The sequence below is a fragment of the Populus nigra genome, chromosome 7, assembly GCF_951802175.1.
Source record: "Populus nigra chromosome 7, ddPopNigr1.1, whole genome shotgun sequence".
In the NCBI taxonomy this organism is placed as follows: domain Eukaryota; kingdom Viridiplantae; phylum Streptophyta; class Magnoliopsida; order Malpighiales; family Salicaceae; genus Populus; species Populus nigra.
In genome coordinates, this window is record NC_084858.1 from 7,441,508 (window position 1) to 7,456,726 (window position 15,219).

Here is a 15,219-nt window from a genome sequence, read left to right on the forward strand (position 1 = left end):
TTGTTACACAAAAATAATAAATGGTGATATGGTCCCAAAACGCCTAGACAGGGGAGGGAGAGTAGGTGCTGTGTGCAGGCAGAGGCGATGCCATTTGCCTCTGCTGTGAGGGTTTTTTTTTTATTATTATTTTTTTATTTTTTTTTATTTTTTAAGTTTGTGTGTCTTTAAGAAAGGAAGTTTCTGTAAGCTTTTTCTAGAACTCGGTCATAAAGCAAGAAACAAATCTATCCCATTGTTTTTTTATTACCAGCTTGTATCTTTAAAGCTGTATTCATCTGCTTAAAGTTGAACTATCACTTTCTACTTCCTGTCGGGAGTGATTAAAAATAAATTAAGATTCAATTGTAACATAGTTTGAGTAATTTAACAAATTTTGAAGGCGCTTGATACTGTGGTAAATGTTGTTTTTCAAGAGTATTGTTTTTTTTTAAAATATATCAAATTAATAGTTATTTTTTTAAAAAATTGTTTTTAACATCTACACTTCAGAATAATTTTAAAACATTAAAAAATTAATTTTAAACAAAATAAATTTAAAAATTTCATGAAACGCCATTATAACCTCTGTCGTAATTAGCTAGTTCTCATGGTTTTAAAAATTATAGTTTGATCTTTTAAAAAAAAATAAAAACAAATTATTTAAATATATTTTTTAATAAAAAATATTTATTATTAGACTTTCAAACACATCCTCAATTCAAAACAAATTATATCAATGTCACGGTAACAAATGTTTGAAAATTATTAGTTCTAATGATAATAACAATAAAATTTAGATCAAAATTGAAATCAAACAAAAAAAAAATCAAAAATATTTTCTTAAGCCACATTGATACATGAGACCGTACACGCAATTAACAACAAGAATACCGCTTTAATTTGCAATCCCTCTTTCGAAGATCGCCAGTAGGATTTAAATTCATTATTCTTTTTAAATCTTTTAGCATTTAATAAGTTTTGCTATTGTATTAAGAATTAAAATTAAATTTAGCTTACATTCAAAATAATGTTTAATTTTATCCTGTTGGCTCACTCATAACTTTACAAATTATTATTATTTATTTATTTGAAATTATTATATAAATAATTTAACAATATCCACTTGAGACAATATAAAACATATTTTTTAATAGCTTGAATTTCTTTTTCATTTCATGTAAAGAGATAGCATTGTCTCTACTAGCTTCATTAATGGAGTTATTACACATATTAAGGAATAGTTTTTTTAATACTTGTGAAATTTAATTTAATTTTACATGTGATTTGAATTAATTCAATTAATAGCTTATTATAATTTTTATTTTTAAAATAAAGTATTAAATCTTGTAATTAAATTTAGATGCAGTATTTATAATGTCCATGAAATTAAATTCAATTAATAATCTTAACTATTTTGCTCTTATAACATGTTTGGAAACGTGGTGCAAACCGTGTTCTAAAACATTTTTAATTTTTTTTGTTAAAATTTAATATGGTTTGTACGTTTTTGATCGTTTTGATGTGTTGATGTCAAAAATAATTTTTTAAAAATAAAAAAATTATTGGCATGCATTCAACATAAAAAATTATTTAAAAAATAACCGCTACTGCACTGACAAATATCTTTTTAATTTGAAATTGCAAGTACATATTCTCAAAACCATGCCGTTATATTTTGTATTACAAAGAAAGTGTTTAATTGTCTACCTTTAATTGAAAAAAAAACACTATAAAATAAACAAATAATATATATATATATAAAAGCTCAACTTGCAATTATCCATGTTAGGAATCAAATAAAATAGAGAGCAGTGCTTGGAAACTCATCATCAAACCATGATGGTGCCATCTATCATGCTTTGAGCAAAGCATCCACTATTCTCCATTTTCTCAATGGAGAAAAATTGCTTTCATTAAATGCATGAGTATTTACCTATTAAATACAATGTAAATAGATGTTTAAAAAATCATTTTATTAGGTAGAAGAAGGAAGCATAGATGCACAGTTAAAATAAATAGAATTTTCCTTTTGAAAAAAAAATGTATTTCTGAAATAATATTTTTAATATTAAAATTATTAGAATTGATTTGCAATCTATCTATTTTTGTGTAATTTTTATGATTTGAATTCCATTATCAATACACTTATAAGAGTTTCAAGTGCTAAAATTGATTTAAATCTTGAAATTAAATTAAATTTTAAATATTATAATTATACTTAAAAAAGTGTTTTGAAATATTGTAACAGTTATTTTTTAAAATATTTTTTTGTTAAAAAATATATATAAAAAGATTTATTTATTTTTAAAAATTTATTTTTTTAAAAAATAAAATTTCAAAAGCGTTTCTAAACTATTTGAAATAGCTGTTCAGCTTTCTATTTTCAAAATAAAATAAAATAAAATATCCCTCGTTTGGCTTGGCTCGGATCTGATTGGAAAGAAACAAGAAGAAAAGTTCATGTGGATGCCATGTCAGGTAGTAAAAGAGTGTACAGTACAGCTCACCATCCCTAGCTTCCTATTACCCTCGGCACACCCACCAACAAATCCAGCCCACCCCCCTCCCACTCAAACTCCAATAAAAACACCCACCAGATCCTCCACTCTCTTCCTTCCCTCCTCCAAACTCCACCATCATCGCAATGCCGTAGCCCCCACCCTGCCACCACCACCACCCCCGCCTCCTCCTAATGGGAACTTGCACTTCGAAACCTCCAAAACCCAACCCCTATGCCCCATCAGACACCGACCCTCCACCCCAACTCCCATTCCAAACACCATCACAACATGACCTGCCTGCCACCCAAACTCAAACCCCCAAATCCCCAGTCACACCCTTCCCGACCTCCAAAGCCTCCCCCTTTTTCCCTTTCTACACTCCTAGCCCTTTCAAAAAGACACCTTTCAAATCAACCACTTCTACTCCTCTTCGCTTCTTCAAGAAATCCTTTGCTCCTCCCTCGCCCGCGAAGCACATTAAAGCTGTGCTTCGCAGGCAAAGCAAGAAGAAGAAAAAAAGTGGGGCAGAACCGAATGCCGAAGAGGACGATGATAATGAAGAGGCAGTGGAGTTAGATAAAAGGTTTGGTTTTTCAAAAGAGTTTACTAGTAGATTGGAAGTTGGAGAGGAAGTGGGGAGAGGACATTTTGGCTATACTTGTTCTGCTAAGTTCAAGAAAGGTGAAAGAAAAGGTCAGCAAGTTGCTGTTAAAGTCATACCCAAATCAAAGGTTGGCACCTTAACTTAAGATTTTTGTGTTTCTATTCGTTTATCTGGTGGATCTTCTTGTTTGTTAATTTGTTTGTGCATGTGGGTTTTTTTTTAAATAGTAGATTTTTAGTGTCGAAGTTGATTTGCAGGTGGTTTTTGATTTGGGGTTCATTTTAAAGTTATTTTGCTATTTTTGAAGTTCCAATCTCGAATCTTTGGCTCCTTTGTTTTTCTGTGGTTTTCTGTTGTCTTATCTCTTTTCTTTTCGGTTTAAGTTAAAAAGGAAAGATAAAATAACCTGAGTTTGGACGGATTAAAGAATCATAATGACGAAGATATTGCTTGGGATCTTCTGCAGGGTGGATTTTGAATGTAATATTAAATGGACGCGATTTGTATGATTGGAATTTTGAGAGTGATAGGCATAGCGATTGATCAATTTGTTTATTCGTTGTTTTGGTCAATGGCACTGTGTTCGGCACTTCTTATTGTGGGTATTCTATGTTCGTAAAGTAACTATTTGGGCCCATAAGTGCGATTATTCTTCAGCAATCTTTTTGTGAGTGGTTGTCAGCAAAGCGCGTGAGATGATGTTAATGCTCCTAAGACAAAAAATTATGAAACAAATGCGAGTAACTAGGAGTGTGGTTAAGCACTTTTGGAGTGTCAATATCATCTCCCGCAAAGTGCCTGTAAACTAAAAAAGAAATGGAACAACAATTGAATTTTCCTCAATATGTTCAGATTATGCTTTTTTGACATCTTATCTTATATTTTACTATATATGTATAATTTAGTAAAAACAGTGAAATATCAAATTATGCAAATTGCTCAAATATTATGACGGTATCTAATTGCTGAGAAGGATCACTGTCTCAATTGGGGTCTTCATTTATTTTTTTCAAAATAACATCTTGCTTGTTTTGGAGTTAGAATCCTGAATCTTCTGGTTCTTGTGGTTAATTTTATTCATGTTTTTTATTTGTTTTTAAGAAACTGGATAAGCAACTAAAATTTGGAAAAAAATAAAATAGAGAGGGATAACAGCAGATGGTACTGCTCAGAATCTTTATAGAGGGGAAATATTGGATGTAATTTTTGATGGATGTGCATATCGGAGTATAATAAGCAAAAAAAGTAAGCCATTTGTTTATTTGTTGTTTCAGTCAATTTCAAGAGGCCCGAGTCTCTTCTCTTATGTATGGTTTGTTACTGTGCTGAGCACTTCTTAAATTTTCTTGACATGTTAAGTTACAATTTGATGACATCCATTCGTTGACAGTTGCTACAAGTTTGAGAGCAGATAGTTCAATTGTTGTGACTGGACCTAAATGATGAGAAGTTTCATTATCTCAACCGGGGTCTTCACTGACCTACATTAAAATTGATGACCTACACAGGCGGTGAACTTCTGCTCACCACCTTCTTACTCTCATGAGCATACTGGAATGGGAAAAGTTTGATCATTCTCCACTATTAATGCCAAACACATTGTTCGGATTGTAAAATCTCCATCAGACAGCTAACTCATCAATTTACAGTATTTCTCTTCCAAAAAAGAGATACTGAATTGCCTATTGGGCTTATTTTGTGACTTCTCTATTTCTGTGCCCAATCCACTAAGTTTCCTGCAGTTAAACTTTTTCCTCCAAACATGAAATTATGAAACCTGTTTGGCCATTGTAAACATGACTTGGAAGACTGGTAGGAATTTATACATTACCCTGTCTGGCTTTTGTGGTGGTTAGTATCCCGCTAGCGGTTCAAAATGACTAAGACTGTATTTATTAATATGCTCATTTAAACCCCTTAGAAATTAGTTGTAGTGTTTTAGAAAATAAAAATCATTTCAATATGAGAGTTTAAGGTTTCTGAATTGACATGGTGAGACCTTTCGACATTGCTCATTTATGTTTAATTATTACTGCATATCGTCTCATGTTGATCACTTCAATGCTGTCAGATGACAACAGCTATTGCAGTTGAGGATGTAAGAAGGGAGGTCAGGATATTGAAGGACTTGACAGGACACAACAATTTAGTGCACTTCTATGATGCATTCGAAGATCTTGACAATGTCTATATAGTGATGGAGTAAGTGGAAAATACAAAGCAACTTAAACTTAAAATCACGTGTCGTTTTTCTTCTATAAACATATTGATAACTAATTGTGGTGCAGCATGCATCTTCTGGACTATTTTTCTGAGGACCATTAAGATTTTCCAGTTTGAGTCAAAACATTGTTTTGTAATCAAATGATGATATGCTTATTGGTATGTTTAGTTTATGACAAACATGGATATGTATAAGAACAAATCAATGAGAAAATTGCTTGCTGCATGCGTGAATTCTTCAAGAGATCTTTGACCTCCTGAAAGTTGATTACTGGATATGGATATTTCAGGCTATGCGAAGGAGGGGAGCTCCTAGATAGAATACTCTCAAGGTGATTCTTTTAGCAGAGGATAAATCAAAATCTGAATTGTGTATTTAGGTTTTCCTAAGTTCCTCATTGTAGCTTCTAACTAACTACTCTGATATCGTTTTAGGGGTGGGAAATACTCAGAAGATGATGCGAAGGCTGTTATGGTGCAGATACTAAATGTTGTTGCATTTTGTCATCTACAGGGTGTTGTGCACCGAGATCTCAAACCAGAGGTGGAACATACACATTCCCTTTTCATCTCTTTTCTTTTTAGTGGGAGAATCATATGAACGCAGAAATTACATTTACCTCTTCAAACACAATGGTCATAGGAAATTCAGATGTGGATAGTCAAATTTTTTATAATTTTTCTGGAATGTAAAGTGACCTGATGAGGTGATGTTTGAGAAGGGAGGAATGTGTTGGGTCGTCTCCTTTGCTTCATCTAGTTCCGAAGAAGAATGATGGTTTACAGACAAATTGCACTGTTTTCCAAGCATACAAATGTTGTTTCTTCATGCTTTCTTTGTTAAACAAAGCATCACCTCACTCTCATGGGCTAAACATGTGGGCTATCTCCATGGGCTAGGTTTTGGGGTTCCCCACTTGTATCATATTTATAAAGTTAAACAAAGAAAAAGTAAACACAACTGGCGCATGTCATTTCCTATGTGAGATCATTTTGCTTGCCATCTCTTATATTTTCTAAGAATATATTGCATGATTGCTTCATGTCCTCTTTATCTATTTTCCTCCTTCATAATCTAAGTTCATCCATTCACTTGGTCAGAACTTTCTATATACTTCTAAGGAGGAGAACGCTCAGCTGAAAGTTATAGACTTTGGCTTATCAGATTTTGCCAGACCAGGTTTTTTACTTGCCTGAATCTCATCCTACTTGACCTTGGGTGTTTGAGTGGGTGTTTAATGCCCTTGGTGTTTTGCAGATGAAAGACTTAATGACATCGTGGGAAGTGCATACTATGTGGCACCTGAAGTTCTGCATAGATCCTATAGCACTGAGGCTGATGTATGGAGTATAGGTGTGATAGCTTTCATTCTTTTGTGTGGTAGTCGTCCATTTTGGGCCCGGACCGAGTCTGGAATTTTTCAGGCAGTCTTGAAAGCTGATCCCAGTTTCGATGAAGCACCTTGGCCCACTTTATCTCTAGAATCAAAAGATTTTGTTAAACGCCTATTAAACAAGGATCCAAGGAAACGAATTACTGCTGCTCAGGCTTTGAGTTAGTGCTTCACTTACTCTCTTGTGTAGTTCAGTCTTAACCTCATCATTAGGAGCCACACTTCATTATCTTTTGTTTGCAGGTCATCCTTGGATCCGGAATTATAATGATGTAAAAGTACCTCTTGATATTATGATATTCAGGCATATGAAGGCATACATGCGGTCATCATCTCTGCGTAAGGCTGCTTTAAGGGTGTGTATTCATTTATGGTGGCAAAATAGCCAAAGAAAGCCTATAAATTATACCCATTGGTAGTACACATCTCATAGTCTTTAAGCCATATTGTGTTTGTGATTCGTGTCTTTAGCTTACAAATAATGTAAAATCCGCTTTTTCTCTAAATCCTCTCTTTAATATTGACTCAACATTCAATCGTATTGAGGCTTTTGTTCAAATGAAATTCCAGTAAAACCACAGCAGACTATCTTGATTTCAAGTTCTCTTGCAATCAAAAGCAGTAAGCTTTGTCACTTGCCTTCTAATTAACCTAGAACCCTTTTTTTTGGCATCCTCTTGCAGGCATTGTCTAAGACATTGACAGCGGATGAACTGTTTTTTCTGAAGGAGCAGTTTGCCTTGCTAGAGCCAAAAAAAAGTGGCAGCATAACCTTGGAAAATCTTAGGATGGTTGGTGTTCTCTTCTCTTTTATATCTGAGATGGCATGACTGCATGACTTTATAGTGAAAAGCTTTGTGCCACTCATTTTATATTCTGCAGGCCTTGATGAAAAATGCAACAAATGCAATGAAGGATTCTCGCATCCCTGATTTTCTTGCCTCGGTATATGCCAGCATTTAGTTGTTCATGACTTTAGATGATCATGTGCTTTTAGTTCGATGTACCCGGGCCTTAATTTTCATTTCATGACAGCTAAATCAACTTCAATACAGAAGGATGGATTTTGAAGAATTCTGTGCAGCTGCATTGAACGTTCATCAGCTGGAGACACTTGATCAATGGAAACATCTAGCCCGTTCTGCATATGAGCTTTTTGAGAAGGATGGAAATAGAGCAATTGTAATTGAGGAGCTTGCTTCAGTAAGTTGGAATTCTAACATGTTTGGGAAGGCCTGATGATTCATGATATATTTATTGCTACTGCTTGCTTTGAGCACCAAACTAAAACCTCAACAAACTTGATATCTCATGAGCTAATATACTGACATCTTAAACTTTGGCTTTTAAAATGTCTAAAATGTGATCAGTAAATGGGTAGTGATGGTAAAATGCGGATAACCTATCTAGTGACTGGCCTTTGAAGTATTAATGAATGATGGCTGTTCTTGTGTAAGTAGTCTCTAGTACTTGAATAGGAACAAGAAGAAATTAAATGGTTAAGTAGGGTACGTTCGCCTTGTTCCCCCTCCCCCTCCTCTATTAGTTGCATTTAGTTTTCTTGAATGCCATCTTGTTCATTTTTCTTTGTAGCTCACGTCACACTGTGTGTGCATTGCATAGTATACCAGCATTTTAGTAGGATTCAAAATTGGATTTTTTAACTGCAAGGTTATCTGCGCTAGTAAATTTACCGTGGACCCTGGGAAGGGACAAGCCTACCGAGACATGTATCTATGTTTTCACTAACAGTCTGACAAACACTTGCACTTTTGCAGTAATTTTGGGATGCAACTAGACATTTCACCGTGCTAAGTTTTCACAAATTGTTGTTTCAGGAACTTGGGCTTGGCCCCTCCATCCCAGTTCATGCCGTTCTCAATGACTGGATAAGACATACTGATGGGAAGCTAAGCTTCCACGGGTTTGTCAAGTTGTTGCATGGCACATCCAGCCGAACCATTGCTAAGGCACAGTAAAGAGCTACTATATCTATGTTCTGTTGGATGTGCTGCTTATTCTTTGCTTCTAGGGCAAAAAAAAAAGGAACAAAGAAAAAAGGTGTGATGTAAAATCTAAGATGCTCACATTAGTAGCTGAAGATCTGGAGCTTCGTTGAGCATACCTATTAGAGCATCGCTCCCCTCATGTTACCAGCCTTAACCCTCATGTCATCTCTGAGGCGTCTGAGCCATTCAGAATGTGAGTGACCATGAAGATCACTGCCATCGTTGTGTAAAGTTATATTTCAGGTTTTTTCCAAACAGGCAAGGAAACTTTATTGTTCCCACTATGGATGCTTCACACATCTCAAATGTTGTTCCTAATCATTGTTGTTAATTAATACATGTTTGTTTTGTTTAGCTTTCAACATCGCTTCATTCATATCCTTTAATTATGAGTCCAAACTAGTTCATAAGCACAAGCACAGAAATTAAGATGACTAATTAGTCTTTCATCAAGGGATATCTAATTTCCTCCATTTCGTTAAAAGTAGCGTAGGCCTTTCGTCTTTTTGGAAACTACCCTACCATGTTCCAATTTGGAGTTGATTCAACAAGGGAGATGCTGATTCTCTCGACACCAAATCAGCAGGCCACTATAGAAAAAGTTTCTTGCACTCGAATATTTAGCTATTAGATGCCTAGCACACACCTCCTCGGCTTCTTCTAAACCAGGGAAATAAAGATCGGAATGTTTCAGTGACTGCGTCGTTCATTGATGCCGTTAATCCTAAGCTTTTCGCAATGTTCCTCACTCTGAACAAAACGAGTTAAGAGTCCTGAATCTCAAAGTTTTCTCGGTAAAGCTATAAAGATTCTAATTGACCTTTTCTCGACCTGGAGTTCCAACTTCCAAGTCTCGTTACCGTTATAGTCCTCCACCGCCCAGGTGTTAAACTTATCATAGGGGGACTGTTTATCACATATAACCAGGAATCTTACAAGGTCAATGAAATAGTTCCAGAGTTGCGAAGTTCGGAGGGTAGGGGAATTTGCCGATGTTGCTCCTTTACGATACTGAAGGTACAAATTTGTGCACTAATCTGTTCAGGAAAAAAATCGGTGTATGCCATAAACCAATACATAACTCCATTCAAAGTGACCAAGGACTCATCATCACAATATGAATATGGAAGAAATCCCTTCTCCACGAATGTTGCCTAAATCTTGTATTGGTTAGTCTCTACACGATCTCCAAATCGAAAAACCTGCATAGTACATGTCATTTCTTCATCTTTTGGGAGAGCAACAAATCCTCTCCGGATTGGATTGCATGTATAAAAAGTATCAGGACTGATTTTTTCATAGAAACAAAGCAATCCATTGAAAGAATTACTCAGCAGGGATAACTATGGTCGTACTAAATATTGACGTCGATTTTATAGAAGGTTTTGGGGACAAGCAGGGATAGTTTTGCTTTTTTTCATTAACTCTACCAAACAACTATAGCGATCAACTGTAAAATTCTTTTCCCCACATTGCAAGAATAGCCATATGATACCATGTTTTTTTTCCTCCTAGTTTTCTCAAACAATCCTCTTCATATAATTTGAAATTTGCTACCGGGTCGTCAAGGTTTGCATGGATCCATCCCAGGTTTGCCCGGTCGTCAAGGTTTGGCTGCCGGGTCATCAACGTATTTCACACAAGATGTATTATAGATATCTAACACCTATCTTTTGAAAATATACATTGAGGCTGCTTGTATCCATCCGCCTCAAAGGCATCTTGATGGCCTGGTCTTAACTTACATGACCTTTTCTTCAGCCATTGGTTATGATATTTTGCTGGTATCTCATAGTTTGAACAATGGTTTGCTAGATCAAAGGAGATGCAGATGCGGAAGCTGACATTCTCCCTGTGGCGCCTTCCTGACGCGCTAGCATTCTCTGAAGCATTTCTTCTCATTCAATTGGGCCATATAGTTCAATGGCTCAAAGTGGCTACCTCAAGATTTATATCTAATTCTTCTTTGGACGCAATGCCACGATTAACGCCAATAATTACAGTTGTGAGAATTGCACCCTAACTTCCCTCCATTAATGCTGTTAACTAGGCAATGGAAAGGAATCACTAGGATTTGGTGGATTTATGTAATTTCCCAGTGGTTGCAATGTTAGCTTTATAGTTCCACATCAGATATCCTGCTCTGATTACGAGCAAAACCAATATTTCACGGTCCATGGCGTGAAGAAAAAATTTAGAATCAAACTTGACCAGTCAAGAGAGCAAAACAACTGCTAGGCTACCGGAACCATTCATATAATTCGATTTCAGTTAAACAGTCTCGCAGAAATTGAATCCCATAGCAAACAAGCCATCTTCCACTGCTGCAGACTCGCAGCATCCCCAAGACCTCTACTGGCCAGGAAAAAACAAAAAAACTATCGCCATGAAAAATAGTAAGCACCTCAATGGAGCAACCATGACAGTTTGTTATTATTTGGCGATGGAATACCTTACCTGAAGGCTTTGGTAAAAGATATAGCAAGGCAACATCAGCTCATTAATTTGAAAAACGAGATTCCCCTAGATGACATCGAGGATATATATATATATATATATATATGAACACCTAGGATCAATATCTAGGACTGATGCATGATTTCAGCAATGCATCAAAACAGCAAACACTATCAATGAATAAGAAATCAATATATTAATGGGAAGGTAAGGCTGCCGTAAGATTCCAATAATAAATGAATAAAAGATATGATCTTATAAGAATTTTATTTTAATAACCAATAAACACAACAAAGAATTCATTGATCAATGAAAAAAATTGATCGAAAGTGCTGACTTTCTCATCAAAACTTCGAAGTCTGCATTTAAATGTCACTGCATCAACCACACTGTACTAGATCTCAAATAAAAGACGAGAGAAAACACCACCGGTGATACAAGAGGGAAAACATACATTCATTTTATGAAGCAACAATGACATGTAACAAAAGTACTGATACCTCCAACTAAGGTTCTCTGGCTTCTCTCTGATTAGAGAATTTGAAATTCCAAGTTAGCTCACTCAGTAAAGTACAGAAAATTGATTACATGTGGAGTTCACTGATGCAGAAAACTTACATTTAAAACTTTCCAAAGAAGGCTAGATAAGCAAAAGAAAACCCACAAAATACCTAAACCGGGTTAGAATTACTAAAGAATTTATCCTTACAGAGAAGTGAAGGCTTGAAAACAAACTCTCATCAGATCATAAATCTATCTCGAAGAAAGTCTCTGGTGCAAATCTTCAGTGAGCGCCTGCCTCAAGCTATCTCCAAAATAATGAAAAGACTTCTCATTCTCAAGCACTCTCACTGGAACCCCACCCTCATCTGGATCCTTCCAAGTCTCTGGCTCTGGTTCCCTTGCAATTTGGCACAAGTTATGCAACACACAGCAAGCAACAATTGTCTGTGGAGCATGATGAAGACCCACATTCAAATCCTGCAAAATCTTCCACCTCCCCTTCAACAATGCAATAGCGTCCACCACTACAGACCTCCCCTTCATCAACATGCCATCGAACAAATTCTGTGCTGGAGTCCCTGACCCATTGGGTGAAAAGGGTGTCATAAGAAATGACAGCAACGGATAACACCAATCCCCAACTATATACGGCCTAACATGATGACCCCTAACATCAATCACCTTATCCCACACAACATCACCCGAAACAAGCCTATTATACAGCAAACTCTCCCTCAGATGACTAGCATCATCACTTCCACCCGGTGCCTTCACACACACATCCCAAAACATCTTCTTATGATCTGCCACAACCTGCAACAAAACTGAGGAATATCCATACCGGCATTTATACACATTCCCCTCATTATCCCCACATTTCACCTTAATTGGACTCCCATCAATAGCGCCACACATGTTAGGCAAAGAAGTCAACTCCTCAAATGCCTTGGTAGTCTCAATCAACCTACGTCTACTAACAGGAATCTTAATAAATTCAGGGTAAAGCTTAGTAGCCAGCAATCTAGTAACCATATTAGTAATCTTAGAAATCAAATAAGGCTCTAAAGAATACCGCGAAGCAAGTGTTTTAGCAGAAAACCCATGTGCTAATCTAGAGAGAACCATACTAACAGCATAATCAGAAGGTAAAGAAAGATTAGAAGCAGTAATATGGGGTTTTAATTTATCAACAACAGTAGTAAAAACAGGATAAGATAACCCGTACAGTGTCCTCCACTGCGCGTCGCGAAGAGGAGCTTCTAATGACCAGATGTGTTCGGTGGAGAGTGCCCGGAAAGCGGAGACGGAGAAGGAGGAGGATTCTGGGTTTGTAGCGGTGGTGGAGGTGGAAGAGGGGGGTTTAGTGGAGGCCGGTTTTTTTTGGGAGGCGAGGTAGGAGAGGAGGGAAGCGAGAGTGAAGAAGAGGAGCGGGGTAGGGGAGGAGGAGGAGAGGAGGGAGGAAGGGGAGGAGGCAGAGGAGGATGAGGGGGAGGAGAGGAGAGGGGTTGATGGGTCTAGGGCGTTGTGGAGGTGGAGGAGGTTTGAGAGCATTAACATGAAGGATTCATCCATGGGATTTTGTGGTTAGATTTAGGGTTTCGCCAGAGGGAGGAGGGGGTACGGGATCTATTTCAGGTGGAAGTGGTGGAGGCGACAGAGGAGGGAAGAGAAGGTGATGATTTAGGGTGGAAATTAGGACTAGTTAGGCTGTGAAGTGGGGTCTTCAGTTCCGGAAACGTTTCCTTTAAGAGTGGTTCCGGTGAAGTCACCCCTCGTTGGTCAGAAACTCAGACCAGTCCCATGGGATTGGCTTTGTTAAGCGATAGCGAAACTGGTTCCTCTGCATGGACCCACCATGGCTTGTTATTCTTTTTGTGTAAGGAAGGAAACTATACTAATTTTGGTAGAAAGTTTGATTGATCACAGTTTATTTTTGCGTGTGAAATTATATTGTAGAAGTAAAGAATTAATTTTAAAAATATGATCGATGATTTATTTAATTAATTAATTTGAATGCACCGGACTAACGTGAAATTTCTTTCTTTTAAGATCTTCGAGAAAGAGTTTTAATCTTTATTAATATACTATTACATATTTTTTATTATCAAATAAAAAAAGATAAATATATAAACTAAAAAAATATTAATTTAACGGTTAAGACATTACTATATTCTTCTAAGGGTGAAAATACAAATTCAATTTTCAAGAAACGTATTTATTAGAAGGAATAGTCACAAATCTCGAATAAAACTAGTTTTATTTTTTGAAAAGATGTGAGGATGTCTGGGTAAAAAATAAAAAATAAAATAAGCATATTATAGGTTTTTAATAAAAAGAAATTGCAAACCAACTATTATTTATTTTTATTTTTTAATAAGGTAAAATGGATGCTTTTCTTGTAAATAGAAACTCTTAAGAATTGAGGAATATGAGGGATGGGTTTTAATATTCAAGAAATCTCTTGGTTAAGAGTTAGATAAACGTTCTAATACTAATCAACTAAGCTGTTATTTTCTCACTTGAAATCATATTAGCTTGAAATTTCTTTTATTGTGAATATAATACATGATTTTAATGCACGCAAATACTATCATCCATCATCAAGAGTAAATTATAAATTAATCTTTATGGTTTTGCAAAATAAATTAAATCATCCCTCTACTCTTAAACATAATTAATTAGTTTCTATATTTTAAAATCTATTTGTAATTGATATATTCATGAATTTCATGAATTTTTTAATTTAAAAAATAGAAGAAAATATGGAAAGATTACGAGAGAAGAAGATATCTTCTAAAAGTTTTTAAAAAATCAATTGTGGTTAACACTAATTAAACATTAATTATTTATTCTTAAAACTAAAAAAATATTTAACTCATTTCATAAAATTAAAAAAAATAATTTATAATTTACTCCCCATCATGAAAATCAATAATATTTGCAGTACTTGAACCATTAATTTAATGAACACGATGACATATTAAATCTAAAAAAAAAAGAATTAGATAGGATTCTCATTTGACATGTACTAGACTAAACAGAAAACCAATTTGATTTCTATGGTTATTACAATTATTTAAAGGAAAATTACTCCAATCATCCTATAATTTAGTTTTTCATTTCACTTTGCAACCAATTTTTTAAATATTATACTTTTCATCATAAACTTTTAAAATCATGTAACACTCTGCATCCTCGAGAATTGACGAAAAAAATAATAAAAAATTCTATTTATTTATAAGACTGTCATTATAGTTTAAATAACACTTGAAGTCTAAATATAACAAAAATAAAACTAAATTAATTTCCTCTAAATAACAAGTTAAACCCTAACTGCTATAATCTCATATGTTACTAACCACATCAAAGATATGCTGAGCTTTTGCAATGAAGATGAGAATGTAGAATTGAAAGGTGTTTTCAGACGGGGCGTGTTATGACAGGAGAGACGTCTTCCAATAACCACAACAAATATAGTGAAGTCTCCATCTTCTCATGTCAGATTTGATAACTGTTTTTTGTGGTGATGAAAATATAGAAATGAA

The 15,219-nt window shown here is 35.2% G+C and overlaps 2 protein-coding genes across 2 annotated transcripts; one reads left to right on the forward strand and one right to left on the reverse strand.

Moving 5' to 3' along the window:
* Positions 1 to 2,518: 2,518 nt before the first annotated feature.
* Positions 2,519 to 9,075, forward strand: LOC133699429 (CDPK-related kinase 5-like). The gene is made up of 11 exons (XM_062122669.1): positions 2,519 to 3,214; positions 5,159 to 5,289; positions 5,601 to 5,642; positions 5,746 to 5,854; positions 6,412 to 6,490; positions 6,569 to 6,865; positions 6,948 to 7,060; positions 7,388 to 7,495; positions 7,587 to 7,649; positions 7,740 to 7,907; positions 8,543 to 9,075. The coding sequence occupies exons 1-11, from the start codon at positions 2,675 to 2,677 to the stop codon at positions 8,681 to 8,683; spliced, it is 1,791 nt and encodes a 596-aa protein (XP_061978653.1). The 5' UTR covers positions 2,519 to 2,674; the 3' UTR covers positions 8,684 to 9,075.
* Positions 9,076 to 11,602: 2,527 nt separating this feature from the next.
* LOC133699725 (protein ANTAGONIST OF LIKE HETEROCHROMATIN PROTEIN 1-like) lies at positions 11,603 to 13,559 on the reverse strand. The gene has a single exon (XM_062123122.1). The coding sequence runs from the start codon at positions 13,244 to 13,246 to the stop codon at positions 11,924 to 11,926; it is 1,323 nt and encodes a 440-aa protein (XP_061979106.1). The 5' UTR covers positions 13,247 to 13,559; the 3' UTR covers positions 11,603 to 11,923.
* Positions 13,560 to 15,219: the final 1,660 nt, after the last annotated feature.